Here is a 12,164-nt window from a genome sequence, read left to right on the forward strand (position 1 = left end):
CTCTATTATCGCTTCATCCATAATCGTATCCATATATAGTTCAACACTGATCTGCCTACAAGTTGAATCGAGTAATTTTACATAAATAAACTTATTATACATCAAACCATATTATATTCAATAAAGGAGATAGGAAGTTAAACTTACTTGAAACTTGCTAATTGCTACCGCCGGTTTACCACTCATCCCTTAATTTATATTGAGTAACTTTAATCATCTTACAATATAAATCAACTCAGAATACTATAGCTTGAAAATCGCTACGAAGGGAAGTACCATTTCCATTCTCTTATAGGTTGAAAATCGCTACAAAGGGAAATCGCTATAATAGCTCAGGGCAATAATGTTTTGCATGGTGATTTCAAAATTTGCTACAGTATATTGTATAGTAACCAACCATAGTTAACAAGGGTTAACTTGGCGTGAAGTTGCCATCCAATTTGCAAGTTAACGGAGTAGTTGGTGAGCTGTCAATTTCGTTGAACTAATTAAGGGGCTTGTATTTGCTTGGTATTTACGGTTCATGCCATTAGATAAACGAATTTCGCAAATCTGGGGCATGAACTTGTATTTGTCGAGAGCACAACTATCAAGAACTAAATCTAATCTGTACAATTCAACTCTATCTTACATCATAAATGACGCCTTATATTAAACAACTATGCGCATAATACTACGTACATAATATATAGTATATTACTCTAATCAAATATGATTGCGATTGAATTACTCTTTTTGACTAATGGGTATGTATTCTTATTCTTATATGTAAACTTTTTTTTTTTTTTTTTTTTTTTGAAAGAAATTCTTATATGCAAACTTATTTACCTACAATAATTTGATGGAATACCAGAAATAAGTTAATTTATTTATCTACAATAATATGATGGAATAACATTGTAGGCGTACCTTTCAAGGTCTTTAACAAATGATCGTTGTCTAAGGTTAAACCTTGGTCTTGATTTTTAGCTAGAGCTGGTGCTGATAACGTGCTAAATATGGAAGAGAAAATATAGAGAGATGGGAGAAATTTGTTACGTTCTGTATATTATTCCATATAGTATGGGATATATATACATGTATTTTATCTAGGGTTCCATCATTGAATAAGTTCAAATTCTAGAATATTCCTGATGATACATGAGATAATAGTCATCCATATCTAGATGTTTCATAACAAATCTCTCTTACTATTCATTTATTCAATATTCACTATTGAACAGTCAATAAGTTAAGGGATATGACGGCCCTACTAGATTATTATTACCATTATTAACATTATTATTGTTAAGCATACGGAAAAAAAAAAAAAAAAAAAGGGATACGACGGCCCTACTAGATTAGAATTAATGGATACCATGATACAACGTCAAAGCAAGGCCCCTTGGTGCAAACGACATGGATGATACGCACATAAGAAGACGCATAATTTTGTAGTATGGTGATACTAGTCGACATAAGTAGTAAAAGACTTGCGAGTTTGCGACGACTGCATCATCATTGACTTGGTCAATTATAGTGAGGAGTCGATCTCCTCCAACCCTCCATTATCCACTCTCTTTGATCAAGTTTATAGAGAGCATTGTATTTATCTCTCTCTTCATTCTTAGAGTTTTTCTGAATTGTTTAAGGAGGAAGCCATGAACAACTCAACTACAGCCACTTGTCGTATGTTGATCTTTACTCTTATCTTTACTGTTTTCTTGTAATATATTCTCATAAGTACTTGTTTTCTTGCATGCTTAACTATGTGATTAATTAGACTCCCAATTGGATTATATTTAGATGGGATCGTACGTGATCAGGTTGTTTGACTTTTTTTTTTTTTTTTTTTTTTTTTTTGCTATATTTACAATTTTAGGGATGCGTTTTCTTTCTATAAACCTAGATGAACTGCAATTACTACATAAGAATGTTAATTTGTAAATGTCATGTGTTGTACATTTATTGGTCCAAAAAATTAAAATAGATCCCTCCCTATTTCCAATACTCAATCCCTCCATCCCAGCCCCACATAAAATCACCCCTTCACTTTCCCCACCTCGAAAATCACCCTCCCCTTATTTGTAGTAGGAATTTCTATCTCTCTCTCTTTCCTAAACCAAGCACCCGCTGGTTTTGATGGTGCAGGGGGCTTGGGTTGGTTTCAAGATGGTGGTTTGTTAGGGTAGTTTTGAGTTGGGGGATTTAGGGCGATCGGGGAGTTTTCATGGTGGAGGGTTGGATTTTTGGGGTAACATGGTGGAGGAATGGTGTTGGGGGCTTGGGGCTGGATAGGAGGGTATAGATTAGTTTTAATTTAGTTTAATTTTTTGTTTATTTTGGACCACTTACAGATCAACACGTGTTAAAGTAGTCTGTTTTAAGAAATGCACCACCACATAGTTGGGAGTACAAAAAAGACAAAGGTTAAAATTGAGATTTTTATTTGTTGCTCCGTAATACCAATTTTCCACAACTTTGTTAATGCTTTATATTTGCCCGCCTCAATATGCTACTTCGTATAAAAAATTTCATACTACTACTAGATATAAGACATTCTATGTTAGACGTTAATTAAAGATAGTGAAACACAATTTGGTATAAATGTTGAAATTATAATAGAGCTAATCGGTGGAGATGGTACATTCAATGTGAATGGAATCGAAAGTTTTGGAAAAGAAGTGAACTGGGCAACATGCGGGCGGTCATATGTAATAGTCTCCATTTTCGGCCCACAAAACAGTGGTACGTTTTTTGTTTTTATTACTGTACTAGCTTATATATTTGCATTTACGGAGTATTTTTTATGAAGCATTTTTTGTGCTTATTATAACGACCATTTTGAATACAAAATTTTTACAAAATTCAATAAATTTTGTCCATTGTCTGTCTCTTTTTTATTGGATATTTAGGAGAAAATACAAATTTATCTTCTTGATCAACAAAATATGTTTATCAAATGGTTAAAATGTAAATAAATTAACAACTTTTTATCAAATATGAGACCTACAATTGTTGATTTATTTACAGCTATATCATGTTGAGTTGACAAAGTTGTTGATTTATTTACAATTTTGGCATTTGACAAACAAAATATGTTTATCTGAGTGATAAACTAGGAATTCCTCGATCACAAGTACCTTGCTAACTGTAACTTGTGTTTGGTATTGTAGGGAAAAGTACACTATTGAACCATTTATTTGGAACCAACTTCAAGGAGATGGATGCGCGTAAAGGAAGGTTAGCTATTAAAAGCTCATGCTGTTTTCGGGTAATAAAGTGAAAAAAGTCCGTAAATTGAAAGCTAAATACTTCGTATAAAGCTTAGAAAATACTTTATTGTGTCTTAACTTAGGGTCTGTTCTCTTCAGCTTATTTTCAATTCAATTCAGTTCAGCTCCAATCAATTCAATTCAATTCAGTTCAGTTCTTATCTTAATTTTCTTCTTTCATAAAATATTAAGTTCAGTTCAATTCAATTCTGTTCAGCTTTAATAATTTCAGTTCAGTTCAGTTTAGCTCATTTCAGTCAATCAGAACAGTCCCTTACTACAAGTACTAGCAAGATGAGAATACAAAGTACATTCCTTGGCTGACGTTTGATGGTTTTCACTTTTTACAAACAATACTTGCTTTTAATTGGTTTTTGTGAATAAAAATTAAATTAGTTGAAACATAATCGTTGAAGCCTTGTTCAATTCATCTCGACACAATCTACATACTAATATATACTTCCTTCATTTTATAGTACTTGCAACACATTTCTTTTTCATAGTTGTCAATGCAATATTTCAATTATTAATATATTTAATTACCAATACTTATAAATCATAATCATTTGATACTAAAATAGAGACAAATCTAACAAGATCCCACATTATAACTATCTATATGTTAGCTTAGTTAATACGAACAAGATACCAATTATTAGTTGAGACGAACACTACAAGAAGCGGGTGATCGAATTGTATGTGAGTTCCTAATGACTTATTTTGCGGAATGTAAAACAGAAGGTAAAGGAACTTGCAATGCACACAAAGTTTTACGAGGATACCTTTCAAGGTCCAACTAGAAGTAAAACCTCGACTCTCTTACGGATTTCCAGAACCAAATCAATCTACTATATATAATATAGGGTAAACACACAAGTTACAACTTATATTATTATACTCAGACCTTTACTCACAAGTTTCAGACTGAATTTGCTACACAGTAGGTCCCTAATCTACCTAACCTAAGTCCTAAGTAAGATTTACTCGTACTCCTTGAGAACTCTAACTCTCAGCTTTAACCTAGAAGCCTACGACTCAGTATGCAAAGAAGTAAATCTCTCTCTCACTCACTCACACACACACACACACACACACATACACACACACACACATCCAATAACCCAACTGATATAATAAATTGACCCTAGTATATGAAAGGTAAGCTATGCATGAAGCCTGAAACAAACATGACAAAGTGATATACTAGGCAAACTTACACAAATATGCACACTACGATTCCTTCATACATAAACTCACTGAAAAATATGAAATGTGATGACTACGATTTATATAAGACTAGCTCATATAGAAAGTAGGGTTTTAAAAAGATAATTAAGTTATTTTTCCAAAATCACAAAACATGGTTTTAAGTAAATCTATTTCAAAGAAAATCTATTTTAGAAAAGTTAAACTTATCAAAGATAAGTAATGAAAAGGATAATATCTTTTGACATTGAGTTTTTAAGAAATAAAGCACTTTAGAAAATCTTTTCTTAAAAACTTATCTTTTTAACCTTTCCTATTTTAAGCTTGCCAAGCCCTTTTGTCACGTTTCTAATAGATTTTCACACATAAACTTAACAATCATATTTACAGCTAATCTAAGAGATAAAAACCTGCTTCGCCAATATCTTGTAAGCCAACATACTTGGGCTTCACACAATCCATGACTAAGTCCTGCTGTCACTTTACTTCTAGTTCTCAACTGGAACTTTGTAGGCCAAGTTCTTGTGAAACTTGCTGCCTCTAACGCAGGCCAAATTGAAGTTCTTAACTTGCTATTTTCAAGTTCCTATTAGGGAACTCAATTAGTTCTTGTTAGAGAACTCTCCTTCTATATTCTTTAACCTTTCCTTGGAACCTCTTCATGTCTTCTTAATTTAGATTTGACCTGTTCTAATCACAACACTTAGAGAACTCTCATTAGTTGAAATTTGATGATTTATATTCATCATTATCAAAACCTTTAACCTTCAACAAGATGGAACATAATCGTTGAAGTCTTTTTCAATTCATCTCTATACAATCGATATACTAATATATACTTTCTCCATTTTATAATACTTGCAACACTTTTCTTTTTCATACATGTCAATACATTATTTCAATTGTTAATATATTTAATTACCAATACTTATAAATCATAAGCATTTGATACTAAAATAGAGACAAATCTAACAAGATCCCACAATTTAACTATCTATATGTTAGCTTAGCAATCATCAAACTAGTCAAAGGAAAGGATATAAATAATTTCAAAATCAAAATGTTGCAACTTATGTATATGTATATGTATATGTATATGTATATATATTATGTATTTATATATATGTATGTATGTATGTATATATATGTATGTATGTATGTATGTATGTATATGTATGTATGTATGTATGTATGTATGTATGTATCACTACTAGAAAAAGGCCCATTTCCGACGGAAAAATTCCGTCGAAAACACCTTAAAATCCGTCGGAAAAAGTTGTCGGAAAAGCCGTTGTAGGAAAAACCACCTTTTCCGACGAAAATGCCGTCGGAAACACTATTCCGACGGAGTTTCCGACGGAATTTTTTGTCGGAAGACAATTTCTGGTACCTGCGAATTCCGTCGGAAACTATTTTCGGGAAATTAAAAAAATACGCCGTGCCACCACCGGCACGACGAATCACCACCTCCAACCACCCACAAAGGCTGTCAACCCCAACCAAACCAACCTTCTCAAACCCTAACCCACTGCCACCACCGCCACTACAACCCGCCACCACCGCCACTACAACCCACCACCACCGCCACCCACTAAATTAACCCACACCACAAAACCAAACCTAAGCTAGACCCAAACCCCTAACCCAGACCCGACTTACCCAGACCCAAACCCCTAACCCAGACCCGAGTTACCCGGACCCAAACCCCTAACCCAGACCCGACTTACCCAGACCCAAACACAGATCCAAACCCCCCAAACCCAGACCCGACCTAAAACACCCAAACACCTAACCCAGACCTAAACGAACCTTCTCTCACCACCCAAACCCTAACCCTAACCTTAGCCTTGGCGGCACCCACCACCACCTCCCTCGACCCACCCTTAAACTGACCCTAAAACCACCAACGAGCCACCAGAACCACCAAATTTCAAAAAAAAAAAAAACAAACAAAAGAAAGAACATTAAAAACATCAAAGCATACCTTTAATTATGAAATTAGCTTCGAATTTCACCAAATTTTGGTTAATAAGGCTTAATTCGACAATAAAAACTCTAGATCTAGAGTTTTGATTGTCGAATTTAACCTTAAAACCGTATAAAATCAAAAATACGAAGGAGAGGACGTAGGGTCGGAGAGGAAGTACGAAGGAGAGGCTCGTAGAGGAAGAACGAAGGAGAGGAAGTACACGAAGGAGAGGGTCGTGGGTGAGAAAGAAGGGGGAGAAGATGAGGAAGCCATAGATGAGAGAGAAACAGCAAAAGAAAGGAGAGAGAATGAAAAGGGGGAAGTGAAATAAAACGGCTAAGGGGTGAAATAAAAGGAGGGCTGCTTTTAGAGTTTGAATTTTTTTTTAAAAAATATTTTCCGACGGAATATTCCATCGGAAATTTCCGACGGACTTTAATTCCGTCGGAAAATTACATTTCCGACGGAATTTTCCGTCGGAAAGCTTATATATTCCGACGGATTTATTTTACGTCGGAAATCTCCGACGGATTTCCAACGGATCCTAATAATTCGTCGTAAATGTCCGACGGAATAAAAATCCGTCGTAATTTCCTATGTTTCCGACGGAATTAGGTATCCGTCGGAATCAATCCGTCGGAAATAGGCCTATTTCTAGTAGTGGTATATATGTATGTATGTATATATATGTATGTATATGTGTATGTATATGTATATGTATGTGTATATATATGTATATATATATATGTATATATATATACATATATATATATATATACATATATACATATATACATATATATATATATACATATATATATATATATATACATATATATATACATATATAATATGTATATATACATACATATATAATATGTATATATATATATATACATATTATATATGTATATATATATGTATATATATATATATATATATATGTATATATATATATATATATGTATATATATATATATATATATATATATATATATATATATATATATATATATATACACACAACGGATATACTTTCAAAATATTGCTTTAACAATTAGTAAAATATAATTAAAAATAGGAAAATTTGGATTTTGGTACCTCGAAAATGGGAGTAATTGAATTTTATTACCCATCTAAAATTATATTTTAAATTGGCACCTCAAAAATGACTAAACTATAGATATCAGTACTTCCGTTAGCATTCTGTCAACTTTGCCGTTAGTGGGTCCCATTATCTAATTATTTAATAATTTAATTTATTAAAAAAAATATTTAATTAAAAAAAACTTTAAAAAAAAATTTAAAAAAAACTTTAAAACATAATAAAGAAACATAAGCATGTGAATAAGGGACAGAGGGAGTACATATATAATCTGAGTTTGTTGACTAGTACCTTCTAATTTTAAAAACATCAAAAGTTACCACCTTCTTGCCCCCCAATTACCACGTGACGTCATTTTGGGCTCATTATTTTCCTTTTCTCCCTATTTCTCTCACATTTCTCATTCCTAACTCGATTCTCATCCCCTTCCACTTTTTTCCCATGTGAATAAGGGACAGAGGGAGTACATGTATAATCTGAGTTTGTTGACTAGTAATATAATCATGCGATTCATGCCCATATAAGCAATAATAGTAAAGTACCTATATATACAGCGAAAAAGTAAAATATATAAGTTTGTTCTTCTTGTCAGATCTGCGACCACCAAAGGTATTTGGCTAGCAAGATCATGTGATGGCATGGAGCAGCCCTTAACTATAGCAATGGATGTGGAGGGTGCCGACAGTCAAGAAAGAGAGGTAACCGGATCGCCGTCACCGTTGTATCATTCATCGATTTTGAATCACTTTGATGCTCTTGGCATAAATTCATGTAACAACCTATTTTCCTCAAGTATGCTCATTCTCTTGCATTTACTAGGATGATACTGCTTTTGAGAAACAAAGTGCTCTCTTTGCTCTTGCAGTTTCCGATATAGTGCTTATAAACATGTAAGTTTGTGAAATACTTACTTTTATTATTATTATTGTTGTATTTCCTTAATTACATACATGATTATTTCCACTGATCTAAATCTTTAAATTTAGGTGGTACAATGACATTGGACGTAGAAATGCAGCATGTAATCCTTTACTAGAGACTGTGTTTCAGGTGCTTTCTCTGCCTCTTAAGGTGGTAACTTTTGATGTTTTTGAAAATAGAAGGTGGTAATTTTCCAAAAAAAAAGTAGAAGGTGGTAATTGCTAAAATGGACATTACAGAAAGTGATAATTGGAGGGCAAAAAGGTGGTAACTTTTGATGTTTTTGAAAATAGAAGGTTGTTAATTTAGATGAACTACTACGAGAGGGGGGGGTGAATAGTAGTAAGTTCCAATCGAGGAACTTAAGCGGAATTAAACAATAAAAACGTAAAGAAAACTTAAAGCACACATCAAGTTTTACGAGGAAACCATCCAGTGCCTAATTGGAAGTAAAACCTCGGCCCTATTGGGACTTATAAACAAATTTCACTATAATAGGCAACTCTCCTAGTACAACCTATTACACAGACCTTTGCTTGCAAGTTCCACCACAGACACTTGACTCTATGATAGGACACTTCCTACCAGACCTAAGACACTTCTCAGGACCCTTTTCTCCCCTTACCCAGGACACTTCCCAGGTGACCCAAGACACTTCTCAGGTACCTTTCACTCTCTGTGCACTCACAGTCTTCACTCGAATTTTAGAGAATTCAAACTCATACACTTGTGTGAATTTAAGAGAATTCACGATCTCACCCCAAAACCAATTACAACTCAAAGACACACTCTAACACATAAATGGAAAGCTACACATGAAACCCGAAATCAAAATGATAAAGCTTAAACCTTTGGCAAACTTACTCTTAAGCACTAAGTGGTTTTCACGCTTAAAACTCTCACTTTGCTAAGCTGAAATACTTATATATTTATAGGAGTTCCTCAGCTTCTCAAACTAGGGTTTTCGCAAACAAGATAGATCAAACACAAATCTGATCTTATCTTCTATAAAACCGAGTCCAAACAGATTTAAATTCGTTTTTATAAAAACCAAATTTAATCAAATTCGTTTTTGTTAAAAGATAAGATTTTATAAAAAAAGATAAAACCAAGTTAAACCTGATTTTAGATAAAATCAATTAAGTACTTTTTTATAAAACTCATATTTATCTTTTACGAATTAGTTAGTTTGCCAAGCTCTATCTGATTTCTAATAAGTTCCAGGCATAACAGTCATTTATATGTTTACATCATCTTACGAAAACAAACTTATCTTTTATACAACTATAAGTTATGAAGTCCATCTTCTTCGGTTGATATCTTGATCTTTGCGTTGATCCTTGATTATTGAGGCTTGCCCCAGTATTACACCAGAACCAGGTCGTTACAACCCGTTTGAAGTTCCTAGTCAGAAACTTCGGGAAGTTCCATTGCTGAAACTCTTCTTCTGTTCTTTACTTGTCCTCATGGATCTTCTAAAGTTTCTTTGTTCCAGTTCCTACTTCACCCCTCTACGCTTACTGAACCTGCCAACATCACAACACTAGAAAATCCTTATTAAAAGGAAGTTTGCTCAATTCTTAGTATCATCATCAAAACCTCATAAGGGTCAACAAAGGTGGTAATTTTTTTTTTAAAAAAAAATACAAGGTAGTAATTGCTAAAATAGACATAATAGAAGGTGGTAATTGTCAAAATTTTTATTAATTAATTATGTATGTAGTTCTTTAATTAGAATGGAGTATTCCTTAAGTAATGTTTTTCAAGGTTCTAAACATGATAAAATCATTACGTTTGCCGTTTGATGGTGTTAAGGTCATGAGGCGATTGTTCAAGGCTCGTAGGATCACTCTAATTTTTGTAATACGTGATATGACAACGGTGAGTTTGTCTTTTTACATATAACGCAAGTGTGTATTTAATTATATATATGAGCTGAGGTATTATTGACAACTTTGCAATTTTGAGCAATTTTTTTTTTTTTTTTGGCTTTTCATATCAGATGACACCTTTTGAAACAATTAAACCGGTTATTGAAGAAAATATTCAAAAGGTAATGTGAAAAAAAAAAAAAAAAGAAATTTACTAATGTATGACATTATATTTTACATTATTTATTTATAATTTTTTAAAAATTTTGCAAGATATGGGATTCGGTTTCCAAGGCACCAACCCAAGAACATATTCCTTTAAGTCAGCTTTTTGAGGTAAGTAAGTAAACCTTTCATTTTTTATTTATTTATTTTTTTTGAACAAAAACCTTTCATTTTATTTAGCTAAATTATACAACTCTTCCCGTCAAAAAAAAAAAAAAATTATACAACTCTTCTTTGATACTTATACAACTACTCTTTTTTTTTTTTTTTTTTTTTTTTTTTTTTTGGGGGGGGGGGGGGAGGGGAGGTTGGCTGGTTTTTTTTTTTTTTTTTTAATATTTGGACCAATTAGGACTTGACATGTGTCAAATGACCTGATATAATAGGTCATTGACTTTTGTTGACCGGTTAGGGATTGTAGAAAAAGAATAACTCCCAAAGTTCGGATTATTCTAGAATAATCCAAAGTTGGGATTATTATAGCAAAATTGATGAAAGTTGGGATTATTATTTCTAATTTTTCCTAAAAGATCGATAATTATACAACTCTTCTTTGATACTTATACAACTCTTCTTTTTTAATTTTTTTTTTATCAAGTGTTATAAATTGACTTTTTGTATCATTGTTCACACATTAACTTTGACTTGCTTGTAGATTAAAGTCGTTGCTCTTTCTCACTATGAACATGAAACAAAGAAATTCAAAGAAAAGGTGTGGCATTATTTATTGGTTGAGTACAGTATTTTGATTTTCTTAATTAAAATTATTAATTAAAGCTGTCTAATTGAGTTCATGTAAATAATGGGCATATCAAGGTTGATAGTTTGAGGCAACAAATCAAACACTCAATAGCTCCCGGAGGATTTGTCGAAGACCGTGATAAAGTTGTACCAGCTTCATCTCTTCCTCTCAGTATGCAACATATTTGGAAAACTATTAAGGAGAACAAGGACCTTAATCTTCCTGCAGTCAAAGTAATCATGAATGCTAAACAAATTAAACTAGTAATGTGAACGAGATTTGATTCTTTTTGTTGAACTTATTAATGTAATTGTTATTGTACAAATAATTTAAAATTTCAGGTCATGGTGTCTAATATTCGGTGTCAAGAAATTGCTGATGAAAAATATAGGAAGTTTACCCAAAATCAGGTATAAAAACCCAAATACTCAACATCCCCACTTTCGATTTTCTTGTTGGTCTACTACTCTGCTTAAATTTCGTTGGCCTTTCTGTTACCATTTTTTCAGGATTGGCTTGAACTCAAAGTAGCCTCACAATCTGGCCTTGCCTCTAAATTTGGAGAAAAGCTCAATTCAATCATCGTTCATTGTTTATGCGAGTTAGTGTCTATATTTCCCTCAAAAATTATACTTGTCTGAATATGTTATGGTTTTGTACACTTTTAATTTTTATTCAATTTTTTTTTTTTTTTGGTAAAAAAGGCACTTAATTAGCGTAAACTAAACATTACAAACTCTAGTACAATTGTCTATATCAAAAGGTCCATACAATAACCAGGGGGTCGGGAAGCATCCTAGTTACGATTCATTTCATAGTCTAACATGTACACTATTTATGTAACCTTTGAGTTTATTTAATTTTGGGGTTT

The 12,164-nt window shown here is 32.8% G+C and overlaps 1 protein-coding gene across 1 annotated transcript; it reads left to right on the top strand.

Annotated features, from left to right (window-relative positions):
* The first annotated feature begins 1,564 nt into the window (after positions 1 to 1,564).
* On the top strand, positions 1,565 to 12,112 carry LOC145606615 (protein ROOT HAIR DEFECTIVE 3 homolog 1-like). The gene is made up of 13 exons (XM_081662406.1): positions 1,565 to 1,668; positions 2,605 to 2,727; positions 3,156 to 3,222; positions 8,127 to 8,232; positions 8,354 to 8,424; positions 8,521 to 8,584; positions 10,271 to 10,336; positions 10,458 to 10,508; positions 10,600 to 10,662; positions 11,207 to 11,263; positions 11,368 to 11,526; positions 11,635 to 11,703; positions 11,803 to 12,112. The coding sequence occupies exons 1-13, from the start codon at positions 1,641 to 1,643 to the stop codon at positions 11,932 to 11,934; spliced, it is 1,056 nt and encodes a 351-aa protein (XP_081518532.1). The 5' UTR covers positions 1,565 to 1,640; the 3' UTR covers positions 11,935 to 12,112.
* Positions 12,113 to 12,164: the final 52 nt, after the last annotated feature.

The sequence above is a fragment of the Chenopodium album genome, chromosome 23 (assembly GCF_948465745.1).
Source record: "Chenopodium album chromosome 23, dcCheAlbu1.1, whole genome shotgun sequence".
NCBI lineage: Eukaryota > Viridiplantae > Streptophyta > Magnoliopsida > Caryophyllales > Amaranthaceae > Chenopodium > Chenopodium album.

Excerpts from the sequence above, each read along its gene's own strand:
- LOC145606615 (XM_081662406.1), top strand. The coding sequence starts at position 1,641 with ATGAACAACTCAACTACAGCCACTTGTC. Across the intron at positions 10,337-10,457 it reads TAATACGTGATATGACAACG|ATGACACCTTTTGAAACAAT; the intron begins GTGAGTTTGTCT and ends TTTTCATATCAG. Across the intron at positions 11,527-11,634 it reads TTAATCTTCCTGCAGTCAAA|GTCATGGTGTCTAATATTCG; the intron begins GTAATCATGAAT and ends TTAAAATTTCAG.